General features: G+C 41.6%; 1 protein-coding gene across 1 annotated transcript; it reads left to right on the top strand.

The window, feature by feature from the left end:
• Positions 1-2,238: 2,238 nt before the first annotated feature.
• Positions 2,239-13,530, top strand: LOC308297318 (inactive pancreatic lipase-related protein 1-like; the record flags this gene model as incomplete). Its single annotated transcript, XM_080740731.1, has 12 exons — positions 2,239-2,427; positions 4,757-4,879; positions 5,214-5,348; positions 6,048-6,156; positions 6,945-7,064; positions 7,306-7,419; positions 8,379-8,503; positions 11,043-11,175; positions 11,432-11,546; positions 11,912-12,079; positions 13,338-13,362; positions 13,522-13,530. 12 exons carry the CDS (start codon positions 2,239-2,241, stop codon positions 13,528-13,530), a joined length of 1,365 nt encoding a protein of 454 aa, XP_080596857.1.
• Positions 13,531-14,640: the final 1,110 nt, after the last annotated feature.

Here is a 14,640-nt window from a genome sequence, read left to right as displayed (position 1 = left end):
CAATAGTGATAAGCAAACTGCACCATAACAAAAAGTTCATTTCTGCCCCCACACCTGATAGTGTCGGGTCCTATACACCTGCTAGTTTCTCATCAGAACGTGGGAATGACAGCACACCTTGACCTTGCAGGTGTACCTTATATAAAAGGTAGTGAATGTTGTACAAGTGCATTCCTCCGACCCACAAGGTAAGTGCAGGTCACTTGCTTTTTTTTTCTTGCTTTTAGGTAAGTGCAGGTCACTTGCTTTTTTTTCTCCTTGCTTTTATTTTATTTTTTACTATTACACTGTGTTACTACACAGTGCAATAGCAGGCCTTTACTGGCTTAAGTATGACATTTGGTATATAGTTTTTTCTTTTATTGGCCTAAAATGTTCATTCATGAAACCACCTGCTGACTGTCAGCATTGAGCAATTTCTTTATAGGGGTAAAAGTGTTGGGCCCATTCACTTACTATACACTATTATAGAGGAAGAAAATACCCAACCCAAAAAATCAGCTTTAAGTAGCATGCATGTGAGGGGTCAAAGTAGGGGTTTTTAATAATTCTGAATCCATTGCAAGCATTTGTTTGAAAAACATTCCTTGGGCTATACGCCACCCAAACAATTGCGAAAAGTGATGACACATCACTAAACCCCATAGTTTTCTGGGGCTGTGTTTAGCCCAAGGAATGTTTTTCATGCAAAACAAATGCTTGCAATGGATTCAGTTTTTCCTTCATAGTATAGTGTATAGTAAGTGATGGGCACCAAACTTTTACCCCCTATAAAAGAAATTGCTCAATGCTGACAGGCGGTCAGCAGGTGGATTCATGACTGTATGTATATAGACATATTTTAGGCCAATAAAAAAATCTATATACCAAATTTCATACCCCACCTCAGGGGCAGCCGGACCATAATATAGTAAGTCTACACATAAACCTTATAAGACTGTTTTATCTCCCAGATGTCTCTCATTTGGATCCTGAGTCTGCTTTGTTGCCTGGCTGGCACAGGATATGGCAAGTTGTGTTTTATTTTATTCTCTTTTCTAATTGTATTGTTATCATTTATTCTACGCCATAAAAGAGCAGCTATCTGCAATTTGTAACAGGTCCCTGTATAAAGTCTAAGCTTAACACCAGAAATGACCGCCCCACCCCCAACTGTTTACTGTGCATATTGGTATGTCTTTTATTGCTACTAGTATTGATGTCTTGAATATTATTGTATATTATCGTATGTCTTTAAATGTCCACTATGGTCTTTTTGTATATAACTATAATTTGCAAACTGTAGTATTCAAATCAATCAATCGAAACTTGAAAAGCAGTTCCTGCAGAAACTGTGTGGGCTTCCTGAAAACACGCACAAAGTATATTATGTAAAATTTACACAATGAACTCATAAATAGGAAAAAAAGAAAAGTACAAGCAATAGTAACTGCATTAAGCTGAACAATTTGAAGTTTGAAAGACACTTCTAGCCCAAAGAATGTCGAAGTAGTAGGATGCCAAAAAAGTGACAGAATAAATAAAGAAGAATAAATATAAAGTGGGGACAACTAGTGTGTGCTCGCAGGAACGAGCCAACAATCATGTTATTTACTGTTATATAATGTATACTGTGCTATTGCATGGGTGGAACACTGGAACAGGCTCCCTCTCTCCCTCTCCCCATTTCCCTCTAATGACATCGGGGATCTCCATATACGTATGGGCATATTTGTCCAGAACAGAGAGACAATATACAATATATAATATACCGTTTTCCTTTCCTAGAAATATAGTGGAGTCAAAAGTACAATATTTGTCTTTGAAATGTAGAGGAGAAAGTCACAAGTATCAAATAATACAATACTCAAAGTATAGATACTCAAATACTCAATGTATTTTAATGTACTGTTAATACAAGTAAATGCCTTTAGTTACTGTCCACCACTGCATCACACAAAAACAGAAACCTAACAACGTCGATGTGCGCTTACACATCAGGCATGGCCTTGTATGAGCATATTTATACAGAGCCACAGACAAGACAGACAACATGAACTTTATATAGAAATAGAGAGAGAGAGAGAGAGAGAGAGAGAGAGAGAGAGAGAGAGAGAGAGAGAGAGAGAGAGAGAGAGAGCGAGACAGAGAGAGAGAGAGAAGTATACTGTATATTGTTTTAGCTAAAAATGGTCCTTCGGTCACTCAAGGTTTATATCCAACAGCAGATGTGATATGATATATTTGGTTTGTACTGATATGAAGGGGAGTGACGTCCGTGCGACATTAACAGGTGCTGAGGTATGTTTCAGTGACCTGGGTTGCTTTAACGACCAGCCCCCGTGGGGAGGTACGGTTGAGAGACCCGCCACCCGCCTGCCCTGGGACCCGGAGAGGATTGGCACCCGCTTCTTCCTCTTCACCAACAAGAACAACAAGTACTACCAGGCAAGTGGAAGGCTGGACTTTATGCAAACAATATGTTGCTGCTGCTGCTGTGATTCAATTATGTTGGAAATGATTCTATATTGTAACAAACAACGAGGAGCATGGCAAGAATATCCATGAAAATAAACAGAAAAAACTTTGCAAATTCATGGAGCCCAATTTATACTTATATATATATTTATACAAACTATATATATATATATATATATATATATATATATATATATATATATATATAAATAATTATTATCAGAGAGTTACATCAGCATTACATCATAGTGGGAAACCTGCACAGGCTCTCTCTGTATGTAAAGCCTTGGGCTTAAAGGGAAAATCAATCCTAGTGTAGTCTAGGATTCTCAATGTTGGGTCCACAGACCAGCGGGGGGGGGGGGGGGGGGGGGGGGGGGGTGGGGGGGGGGGGGGGGGGGGGGGGGGGGGGGGGGGCCTTACTGGTCTGTAATTGTGCACAAATCCAACCAAATGGTTTATAGCAGGGGTCTTCAACAGGGGGTCCGGGACCCCTAGGGGGTCCTCAGAGTTACTACAGGGCGGCCGCCAATTCTTTGTGTGATAGAATTCTTTTTCTCCTTTTTTCTATTAACCACTTGAACCCTTGTGTCCATATTCACAGAACTTTAGCAAAAAAAAGCTTTGGTGTGGAGGGGGAAAAGAGCAGACTAAGTACAGAGTGAAAGGTCAAGTTTTTTTTAAGTATTGACGGTTAAAGTGGTTAAATATCTGATAATACAAATTGACTTGATTCCAAAATACACTGATGATTGTGCTGTCAAACGATGAAACTATATGGAATCTATTAACAGGTTGTGGGGGTCCCTGCTTCATCTCCTCTCAGAGCTCAGGGTCCTTGGCCTGAAAACGTTGAAGACCCCTGGTTTATAGCGTAGGGAAAAAAAATAATAATGTTGCGCCCTCATGAATGAAACATCTCATGAAGACCTGCCTATCATTCAAGGAGTGTGATAGACCTACCAGAGAAGACTAGAACCCATGTCTCCGCCTCAGGCCTCAGGACTCAAACATCCTGTGCCTCCACCTCAGGCCCTTTTTAAAAATATATATTATTATCGAGATCCTTAAGCCCCTCCCAATTGTCGTTTGGCACGTTTCATCAAGGCGTCATCTGACGCTCACAGCCCTAGTGCTTTAGGGACATGGGTAAGGAAATACAGAAGGGGAGCTCTGCATCAGGTGACTGAGAATGTCAGAGCAGGACCCCCAAAATAACCATATTTGAACTGGGGACCCCCCGACCCTGATGAGCACTAAGAGTTGAGGAATTACATTTTGTGTAAAACAGTTCTATTGTGAAAATAGCCGATCTACATGCTCACAACGCCTCGTGTTGCGAGCCGTTGTGAGCATGTAGATCATCTATTTTCACAATTAATGCCCAATATTTGTCAATTTGGCCAATGTTTAATTTGTCATTTTAGAGGCATTAAAAAGTCCCTAAATTGATGATGTGGACGTGGCCAGACTGTGGTCAGCAAGTAGGGCTGAAGTGCATAAACCCCTCAAAGACAAGTGCAAATTTGCCAGTTCAGTGGTGCAAAAACCACAAGCACTGGTCAGAGATGGGGGGAAAGTGATCTACTGTAGTCACTTCACCATATTCTCAACAAGTGTGTGAGTTTATGGTACAGGCCTGAGTGCTTCAACCTGGTGGCTCTGTTATGCCGTATGGACTTTTTTCCTGGCATGCTTTGGTTCCACACCTTTTGGGGACATGTTTCATTTCATGGTCATGGAGCTATTGAACACCATAGAGAGAAAATCTCTCTGCAAATAATTTGCACCGTCTCAGTGTGATAATGTGAATAAATAAACCATAATATCGTCACTGGCGGCCAAGTTTCAAATTTGTAAATGTTTTCACAAAGTAAAGCCCTGCTTCACCATACAAGGCTGTTGCACAAAAGTAGTGAAAACTAGTTTAAATCATTTTTAAAATGATAAATACAAAACAAACGGTTTTGGACATATAAGGTTTCCACCCGACAACGACAATAACTTTGGTGAGAGATTTGGTGTAGAGGAAAACAAGGAGGGGGCCATTGGGCCAAGTATAGATGGTGCCCCCCCACCCCCCCCCCCCCCCCCCACCCCCGGCCCTGCCCAGCCCAGCCCAGAGATATTTCTTCTAAAAGATTTAAATGATTTTCTATTTTAATTTTACCTTTATCTATACAGGCGGGTCCAGTTGAGATACAAGTTCTCTTTTACGAGTGGAGCCCGTGCCTTGCTTTAAGTGGTTAACAATGACTGATTTATTCAAAACTCTAAACATCACAACATGCCCGTTTAGGAGATCAAACCTGATGAAGCCGTGCTCAAGATATCAAACTACAACGGGTACAGGAAGACCGTGTTTGTCATCCATGGCTATCTGGCAGAGGGCGAGGAAGAATGGACGCATGACATGTGTAAGGTAGGAGGTGTTGTGTTATTCTGTGAACTCTTCTATCATTGTGGAACGATCCCATGAATGCACAGCCACCACCAGCACCATGTTGTACTTTGCATGAATTAGACTGGCAGTCGCTGAAACTCCATCTCTGTGTGTGTGTGTGTGTGTGTGTGTGCCTGTGTGTGCGTGCATGTGTGTGCCTGTGTGTGCGTGTGCGTGTGCGTGTGTGTGTGTGTGTGTGTGTGTGTGTGTGTGTGCGAGCGAGCGCGTGTGTGCGTGTGTCCATGCGTACGCGCTGGAACCAAGTGTTCCAGTGTTCAGTGATGACAGTGTTCAGTGATTTCGCTCCTCACAGACTATACTGAAGAAGGACAGTGTGAACTGCATTGCCGTGGAGTGGAAGACGGGGGTGAAGGCCGAGTACTCACAGGCAGCCAATAATGCCAGGGTGGTGGGCGCCCAGGTGGCACACATGACCAACGTCACCATGGTACATGCACCAACTCAAGTGCTGGTTTAGGAGCAGATCAAATCCTATTTCATAATGAACTATTATGCAACCACCGACACGTTAAACAAGTAACTGAGAAAAGCATGAAATGAGCTGTAACAATGCAATCGGAGTTGCCAGAAACACATTTTGAACACTACTGGTTCTCAAAGTCCTTGTTGTGAGCTGGTAGATCGTTTTGAGCGGTGCTCCAGGAAGGAGCTAAGCTAATCTGGCTTTGTCCATTTGTACAAAGTTTATTGTACGCCCATGGGGTCACATTGGCCAAGCTTCACGGGACACGTAAAGAAATTAAATCATAAATACCGCTCACTTCTCATTCGGTGTGAGTTTTTTTATTTTGACAAATCAAATCCTATGAGGGTCTGTAACCAAATACATAACAATTTGTGTACATTGACACAAGAATGTTTGAGCATTCAGACTCGAAGCCGACAGACTGTAGGAGGTCACCAGACTGTAGCATGTGTGAAGTATTCATGGGTTGACTTGCAATTGTAGTCCTACACCAGCCATTTTGAGGACCAACACAGGTGTTTTGATTAACGTAGAACACTGGTTCTATGCCAATCAGACAAATTGAACACCTGTGTTGGTCCTCAATATGGCCGGTTTAGGGCTACAAATGCAACCCATGAATACCTCTAACATGACCATGTTGCATCACGTATGGCACAGACTCTCTACAAGCAGAAAGCTGACAAGTTCCATATCATCGGACACAGCATGGGGGCCCACGCTGCAGGCCATGCTGGTTCTGTGGTCCCCGGCCTGGCACGGATCACTGGTAAGTCACACGCTTTCAGGCAGCTCAGGGACAGCCAGCTCTCACGCAGTGAAAAGAGACCGTGTCTCAATGTGTTTTTACTGGTTAAATAAAGGTTAAAAAAGAAAAGGAGTGTTGATTTTGACGGCACATTTTTTATTAGTTTTAGTGATAGTCTTCTTTTGAATAAAATTCTGTTTAGTTTTAGTTATCTGAAATGTTTTAGTGTTTTGGCGGGTCTGGATGGTGTCATAATGACTGATTTTACACTTGGTTCCATTCTGAAAACTGCTGATTTACAAGCACAACACATTGTGAGCTTTTAGATCTACTATTTTCAGAATATCAGAATAACAACACCCGAGCACAACAAAACGACTTGTCTTTTAGTTCTACTTCTCCACTAGTCCTTCCCGGTTTTCATTTGACGACGAAATTGTCTATATATTTTGTCATATTTTCAACATAGCTTAGTTTTTATTTATTTTCCATCAGGGAAAAAAGGTAGTTGATGAACATTTTTCGTCATAGTTTTATTCCACAAAATCAAATCAACTCTCAGAATTGTCTTTTTTCCAATGGTATGATAAACATGGCTTGTTATGCAAAGCCCTTCTTTTGTTGGAATACAGCATAATGTAAATTTAGTTAGTATACTGTTCTGTACAAAAGCCAAAGGAGAAGGAACATATTTTATAGTCTCTAGTTAATTCTATGACATAAATATATTGAAAAGTGTGTGATGTGCCATCATTCAGAAAATCATTCATTCATTCATGACTACATGATGATGGTTCCTATATTCTCAGGACTTGACCCAGTGGAACCATACTTCCAGCAATGTGACGCCAGCGTGCGTCTGGACACAAGCGACGCCACCTTTGTTGACGTGATTCACAGCGACGGACTCCCTTTCCACAACGAACTCGGTAAGTGTAAGTCTCAATTTGATGACAATGAATACCAGTGTACTGTACCAACACAAAAAGTGGAACGGTTGATCCATCAAGAAACTTGAACTCTGGTTTCCCCGATATATGTATTGGTTTCTGCTTCTAAACATATGCCCGACTCCAGTAAACACTCACGGCCATTAGGGTTATAGGTCTTTAGACAGGTAGCGTTCTTTCAGTGGACAGATGGATAAAAATGAGTGTGCTTTCACGTCAGGCCTCGGTATGTCTGAAGCTATTGGCCACATTGACTTCTACCCCAACGGAGGAGAAATCATGCCAGGCTGCTCCAAGAACAATGGCAAAGCTGACCTTGACGGTATCTGGCAAGGTAAGTTATTGACAACACCCAACTCTCTACTTTACCTGAGCGTTCAAAATACACACAAACAGAGGTAAGTCAACACTAACTTCAAGTCAAAACACCTCCACCATTGAATTACAACAGTACAGTAAAAATGCACTCTATATCGAGCTAGCATGTGATCTTTGTTAAGAACTGGCAAGGCAACTGTTTTAAAGATAATGCTCCATCGGCAGAGTGTGAGCATCAGCACAGGCACTCTCCCTATACATATCACAATGACTCATATACCTCTATTTTCTATCATACTACGCATAACAGGGGCCATGGAATATTGGAGTGGCCCCAATGGAAAAGTCATAAAAAAACAACCTCAGGCATAGTTTTTCCAGTTGGACCCACGTTATCTGAGCAAATATTTTCTAAAATGACCCACGACAGCTTCCTTTTGAAATGTGCCGCAGTGCAGTGGGGCTCAAGTGGCGGCATTGGTGCCGTGCCTGGAAGGGAGGGGGTCGGGGTTTGGGGGGTGCACAGCTGAATCTGCCACTTTTGATCTTATAGATAAGAGAGAGAGAGAGAGTTGGAGCCAGTGTCACATAGCTGGAGGTCTTGGAACGCCTGGTGCTTGCCCTATGCTGGGAGCAAAACAACACAGCCTGTGACCTCTTTCTATCTCTGTCTCTCCCCATCACGGTGTCTATTTCTCTGTCTGTGTGTGTGTCTCTCCAACCTCCTCTTTCTCTGTTTCAAACTCTACGGTGCTTCATTTTGTACTTTTCAACCACCAACAGAATCTCTGCTCTCCCTGTTACCTTCCTCACTTGACTGCTTCAAGGAGGTCATTAGTTCACAGCTGAAAGTCAAGACCGTCTATCTATGTTCTGCATCTCTTCCCTTCAGCTCTAACACTCTCCCGTTTATAACATCGTCTTATTCCCTCCTTCTCCATTTCACGGTCGTCACATTTTCCATTCCTTTGCAAGGTACCAACTACAAGAAGTTCGATGCCTGCAACCACATCAGATCCTACCAGTACTACAGCGACAGCATAGCAAAACCCGATGGCTTTACAGCATATCCATGCAGTGATGAGGGCAGTTTTGATGCCGTAAGTGTTTTGTGCACAATTTGAAGTGCGTAATTAATTACCCCATAATTCTGAGTGTTAATTTAACACAGGGCATAGAACATGACATGTACCATTATATATATCATTTTACACTCATCCACATGAAACCTAGCGTCCCTATTCTGAGGCAACGCGTCACGTTTGTGAGCTTGTACTGTAGATTGGCTATTTTCAGCAAAGAAATTTGGTGTAGAGAGGAAAAAAGGAGCAGACCAAGTATAGAACCCTGGGGGACTCCGGTCAATGAAGTATATAGGGATTTTCTTTTTGATTCAATGAACACTCAGGATCTCACTGTGCACAAAATGTCTTGGGTTTAGTGTTTGTGCACCACAAAACAAAAGAGGGTATAGGGGAGGCATTTGGAGGAGGTTATAGCCCCCATTTAAAAAGTGACTCAGGGCTATCGAATGGGACAAGAAATGGAGGAGGGGCCCATAAGGGAGGGGACGGGGCCCGTAATCCCCCGTAGCAGCATGCATGTGGGGGCAGCCACCTGTCACCGTGTATGACATCGATACGGCTGTGAACCGTTTCTTCGGTTTTAGAAGTTGATTCGGCGAGATTGGATTTTTGTGGCAGTGATGGAAGCGACGCGGACGGGCTTCCCTCATGCCTTCAGTGGAGAGGGTCTGTGTCTGCAGCTGTTGGCGCTAATGACAGTTTATCCCCGTTTTAGGCCCATGTCCCAATCAAACAGGGCCCAGGGAGCGCCGAACATGACCTCATATGACTATGTCCCCGTTGAGGGTTGACAACGCCGCCTTGTTGTTCACCTCATAAACGCCCCTGGGCGATACTCCTCCGGCACCGGGTTGACAGCTGTATACTTAAGACTGTTCCCACACTATCAAGCGGTATAAAACGGTTTTATCCCCATCTTCATATTTATAAGGTGGCAACCTAAGATACCTTAATGTACTTAATGTAGGAAAAAAGCTCTTGAGGTCTTTATTGTGGAGTGCTTGAAAATCCAGAGGCGCTGACATGGGAGTGAAATAGTGAGATCAGGAAGGTTATACTGTGGCTCCCTGGGAGTCTTCAGAGTGAGGTGTAAAGATGCTGAAGGTGGTGTGCCCTAAAATGTAAAATCCCATTTCATGTTTCACCTTGAGCATAACATCAACGGAATAGCAGAGATATTAATATAACAGTTGCTCATGATAGAGCGAATTAGAATGAATCGTTTTCACCTCTCTCGCCTCTCTGTCCATCCGTCTGTCTGTGTGCCTGTTAGCAGGACATCTTGAGCAGTTATGAATGGATTGGCACAAAACTCGTTGGAAAGGCTGGTCCTGGGCCAAGATTAACTTTTCACACCAATTGGCCAAAAGGAGGTGTGGGAGTGGGCGTGGCATGTTTCAAAAATGCCCATAACTTCAGTATAGATTAATAGCTTATATATCATTGGCCCAGGAAGAACTGATTTAGTTGTCACACGCATTATGATGTTCTATTGGCCAAAAGTGGACGACACATTATAAACACCTTAAGGACGAACTGCTTGCTGCCTTGGTGAGGGTCTGTGCTCTTCTGAGCATATTTTTTAGTTGTTTGTTAGATAAACATAAATATAACATTAATCATGTACCACGTACCATTTCCAAAGGGCCCAATTTGCTGTTTTAATGAGTGGGCATAACCTGTACAGTCTGATGCGTGTTACCCGCATACGATTTGGTTACATATTCTGGTACCTAGAGTGGTGATTTTCAAAATGTTTGAGCACAAGGCACACCTAAGGGCAAGTCAAAATCTCATTGCACACCTGTATTCATATTGGTGCAAATGTAATCTTTAGCACATGTTACCACTCGTGTTATCACTGTAATATTTATTTTCATTTTCTAATACCAAATAAAAGGTTTTATACAATTATATAATGTGCTTCTGCATTGGGAAATTAGTGTGCACACGTTGTTATATAGTACATTTAAAAATAAATGTATAACGTTGTATATATTGCAATACTGTGTGGTCGTCACAAAACCCCCAGGCAGGCACAAACTTGTCTCGCGGCAGAGTGTTTGGGGACCACGGACCTAGGGCAATGGTTCTCAATCTGTGGGTAAGGACCCCCAGGGGGGTCCCTAATTTATTTTGGGGGGTCCCCAGATGATTTACCTAATGTGCAACATTGTTTTCTCACTCAACAGTAAACAAACCAACACAGCGTTTAAGTGTATAGAGGGTATATGCACATTTCTGAATTGACAGTTTAAGGACCTCTTTTAATACCTCTAAAATGACAAATTAAACATTGTTCAAATTGTCAAATATTAGAGACAGAAATTGTGAAAATAGTACTATGTAAATGCAAAATGTAATGCCTCAACTCTTAGTGCTCCTCAGGGTGGGGGGGGGGGGGGTCCCCAATTCAAATATGATTATTTTGGGGGTCGTGGCCTGAAAAGGTTGAGAACCACTGACCTAGGGTGTGGTCGTTTGACAGCAGAATCCTGACATCTTTATCGCATGAGCGCCTTGGTCAAACCTTGCTCTGACATTGTCTTTACAGGGACAGTGCTTCCCATGCGCAAATGCAACGACGTGCCCTCTGATGGGACATCGCGCTGACAGGTTTACTGTGACTGATGGCATTTCCAAGACAAAGTTCTTCCTGAACACAGGCAGTTCAAAGCCCTTCGGTCGTAAGTACTTTCACCGACTGATCCAGCCCTGATCAGGAAGTCTTTAAAATGGGGGTTCAAAGAGATTATGTGAACTTGCCCTTTTATTTGGAAAACTTCTGAAATGATTTGGAAGTGTGGACAGCTGGACATTTCTCTCTGTGATCCTTCATAACACCCTGGCATGGAAGAAAATGTACTTATCAGCTATGTGGCAGCTAGTAATGTAGCAGCAAGGGTAAAATGATGATAAAATGACTGCATATTCCATTTCTAGGTTACCGCTACCATATCACGTTGACCTTGGATGGCCCCTTTTGGCCCAATCCAGGCTTCCTGTACGTGGCACTATCTGATGGCAAGACCAGTACTGATGAATATCAACTTCATAAGTAAGAGCATTTCTATGTTACAGCTACCAGTAAGACTCCCTAATGGTCGCTTATCTCCATTAATAAGAACATAAAAGTGAATCAATTCATGTAGATACATTTTTGGGATCATACGGAAGTGGTTTACTTTAAAGAAACATATGAACCTGAAGAGGAAAACTTTATCTAAATTTGATTCTTGTTTTTGTGGCTAGTGGCCATGTAGCACTTCTTATTTTCAGTAGAAGAGAATACTAAGAATAGGCCTATAATTATGCAATTTTAGATAAAGGAAAGGAAAATATCCACACTAGTAACGGTGTGAAGTTTCTGATAAAACATGTATGGTTCTCACCAGTCTGCTTCTTTCCAAACCATCTATGAAGGGGGGTACTGAATCCTGGCAGAGTCTATGCGATGTTTATCGATGCTGAGAAAGATCTGGGTGATGTGACAGAGGTGAAGTTCCGTTGGAACAACCACATCATCAATGTGATGTTCCCCAAGTATGGCGCATCTAAGATTGAGTTGGTGAGAGGAGTGGACAAGAAGATGTAAGTCATTCCAACAACATTTTTTTAACAACTTCCAGTGCAGTACCATTGCAAATGAAACGTTTTGTTTTTTGTTTACACTGCTGGGAACCTAATTATTTAAGAAGATGAAATAAATAATGAATACAAAACTTCTGTTCCTGTTCTAACAGAATCCAATATTTTAGATTAAATAGAGATACCCACTATCTGTGCACAGAAACTATACAAGAGAGAGTAGAATAGACCTGGCTCGAAATCCTATAGTCCCACTAACACAATACAAGCAAACATACAAGGAATGCAAGGGTCAGAGTTTTACTGACCCAGGCAATGTCAGATTTAAAAAGAAAGAATTAGCTGAAATATCAGCATTTAGCTGGTGACACGTTTAAATCCCGACCAGGTTATCTATGGCTTTCTCGATCAATCTATCTGTCAGAAAGATTATCTGTATCTGCCCATCTGCCATTCTTTGCAACCCCACTCTAGTCTGACAACTGCCCAGTGACCCTGGCAGAGTGTAAGGCAAGAGCAATCCGTCTAAGTGACCGTATGCCTCCTAGTGGATAAATGATGAGACATGGAGGACTAGTTCTAAACTGAACCATCCCTTATAATAGCCTTTACTGATTATTTCCCAGAGTTTCTGTTTTGTTCAAAGGCAGACTCCATAAGCTAATGGAAATTAATTGATTGTTATAGCTCTGGTAGGAAGTCAAAAATAGTTGTATTCTCCATATAAATGGATTAACTAAGGACACTAGAGGGCACCATGAAGCTTCTTTAGAATGGAGAAATTATCCTATATTCTAGTCAAATAATATTGAAGTGGGATTGGGTAGAACTCACAATATAAACTATAGAATTGAATGACTATGTTTAGGTTTAAGTGTAATGACTAGTGGGTTTTAGAAATTAACCAACTATGTTGCAGTGGATCTCTACAAGAGATCATTACAGTGCAAGTGGCTTCTATAAAAAAAAAAAAAAAAATGGTTTAATCCTTTATTAAAATAATAAAATAATTACCTGGCTACTGCTTAAGCTGGTCAAGATAGGAGAAAGTACAGTTCTGTTTCATTTCACTATACCTAATAGCCCAAGAGATCATTATCACTAATGCCTTCCCCACAAAAAACTGCAGATCTACAAGCTCAGAACGCGTCACACGAGATTGTAAATCGGTATACATCAGGCATAACAACATCCACTGGACTACAGTAGCCTACCACTCTCTGCTTCATCTAATTTGCTGATTTCCTGTCCTCTATTACAGATACGACTTCTGCGGGACAGAGACAGTGAGGGAGAATACAATCCAGTCCGTGCTTCTATGCCAAGTTGAAGCCTAATTTATACACAGCATAAATTGGCCCACATTCAGAGATGTCACTATATGCCATTCAATAAAGATGTTGCATTTAATCTCTGAATCACTTTCATCTGATCCTTTGTGCCAGTTTGCATGACACAGCAATAATATAAAATGACGTGACAATAAAGTAATCCCAATGAACGGACAAAGAATTGAAAGAATACAAGAAGGCTCACCCCAAAACAGGCTCGCCCCGGGCCAAATCCAGCGACCTTGGAACTGTCGCCCCAGGTATGTCTGAAACCTACACATAAACCTAACCTTATTCCAAAACTTAACCTCAGTAAAACTATACCTAAATCTAACCTTATTCCAAGGCTTAACCTCAGTAAAGCTATACCTAAACCTAACATTATTCTTTACCTTAACCTCAGTAAAATGAATACAATACAAAAAATGCGGTCCAAGAAAAGAATGGGGGCGAGTGTGTTTTGGGGCGAGCGTTTCGCTTACCAATTAAAATAGCTCCGTATAAAGGTGGCCAATAAAGAAAAATATTTAGGTATATGAAAAGGAAACAACTGAAAAGATTTAGCTGTGCAAATAATTAATTAAATGAAATGACCCTCACAGCAACTTTCCAAGCAGGAAAAATAACTCCCACCATTAATTGACAAATGTATGTGCAAGTGTCCAATTTTCATTCCTCATTTACCAGAATTTGTCAAGAACTCCACAAAAATCACAAAAAAAGGTCACTGTGGGTTTATCCAATATTCCTCAATACGTGTCATCATTACTGTCACTTTCATGAGTTCAACAAGAACAATTGCAAATTAGTTTTTTTTTATTGATTTTTGAATTGAGTTTGCTTTTATTTATTTCCATCTTATCAAAGCCAACTTTTCCTTGCTGCCATGTCTTGTCAAGGAAAGGAGAGGGTAAATATTACCCTTACTAATGTGTAAAGACATAGGACTCCATTTGCGCAAACACCAATCAACAGTAAATTACATGGTGAGATCGCTCCTCTCCCTTTCTCGCTTGGATACGGAATGCAGCCAGACAAAAGTCCTGTCTAATGTGTCAAATAGAAGCCTAATTCCAGTATTCCTCTTATGTGTGCCCGTGTTTCTTTACACAAGCGCTCCTTAATCTGTCTATGGCCTCTCGCTGGCTTATGAAGTCGTGATTGTGCGTGTCATTGTTTTGGCTTCATTTAGTTGCACGCACACCCCATAATCATACTTGCAAAAATAAATAC

The sequence above is a fragment of the Nannobrachium achirus genome, assembly GCF_963921795.1.
Source record: "Nannobrachium achirus genome assembly, chromosome: 13".
NCBI lineage: Eukaryota > Metazoa > Chordata > Actinopteri > Myctophiformes > Myctophidae > Nannobrachium > Nannobrachium achirus.
The sequence above is the reverse complement of the archived record's forward strand: the minus strand, read 5'-3'. Positions and strand labels throughout refer to the sequence as shown.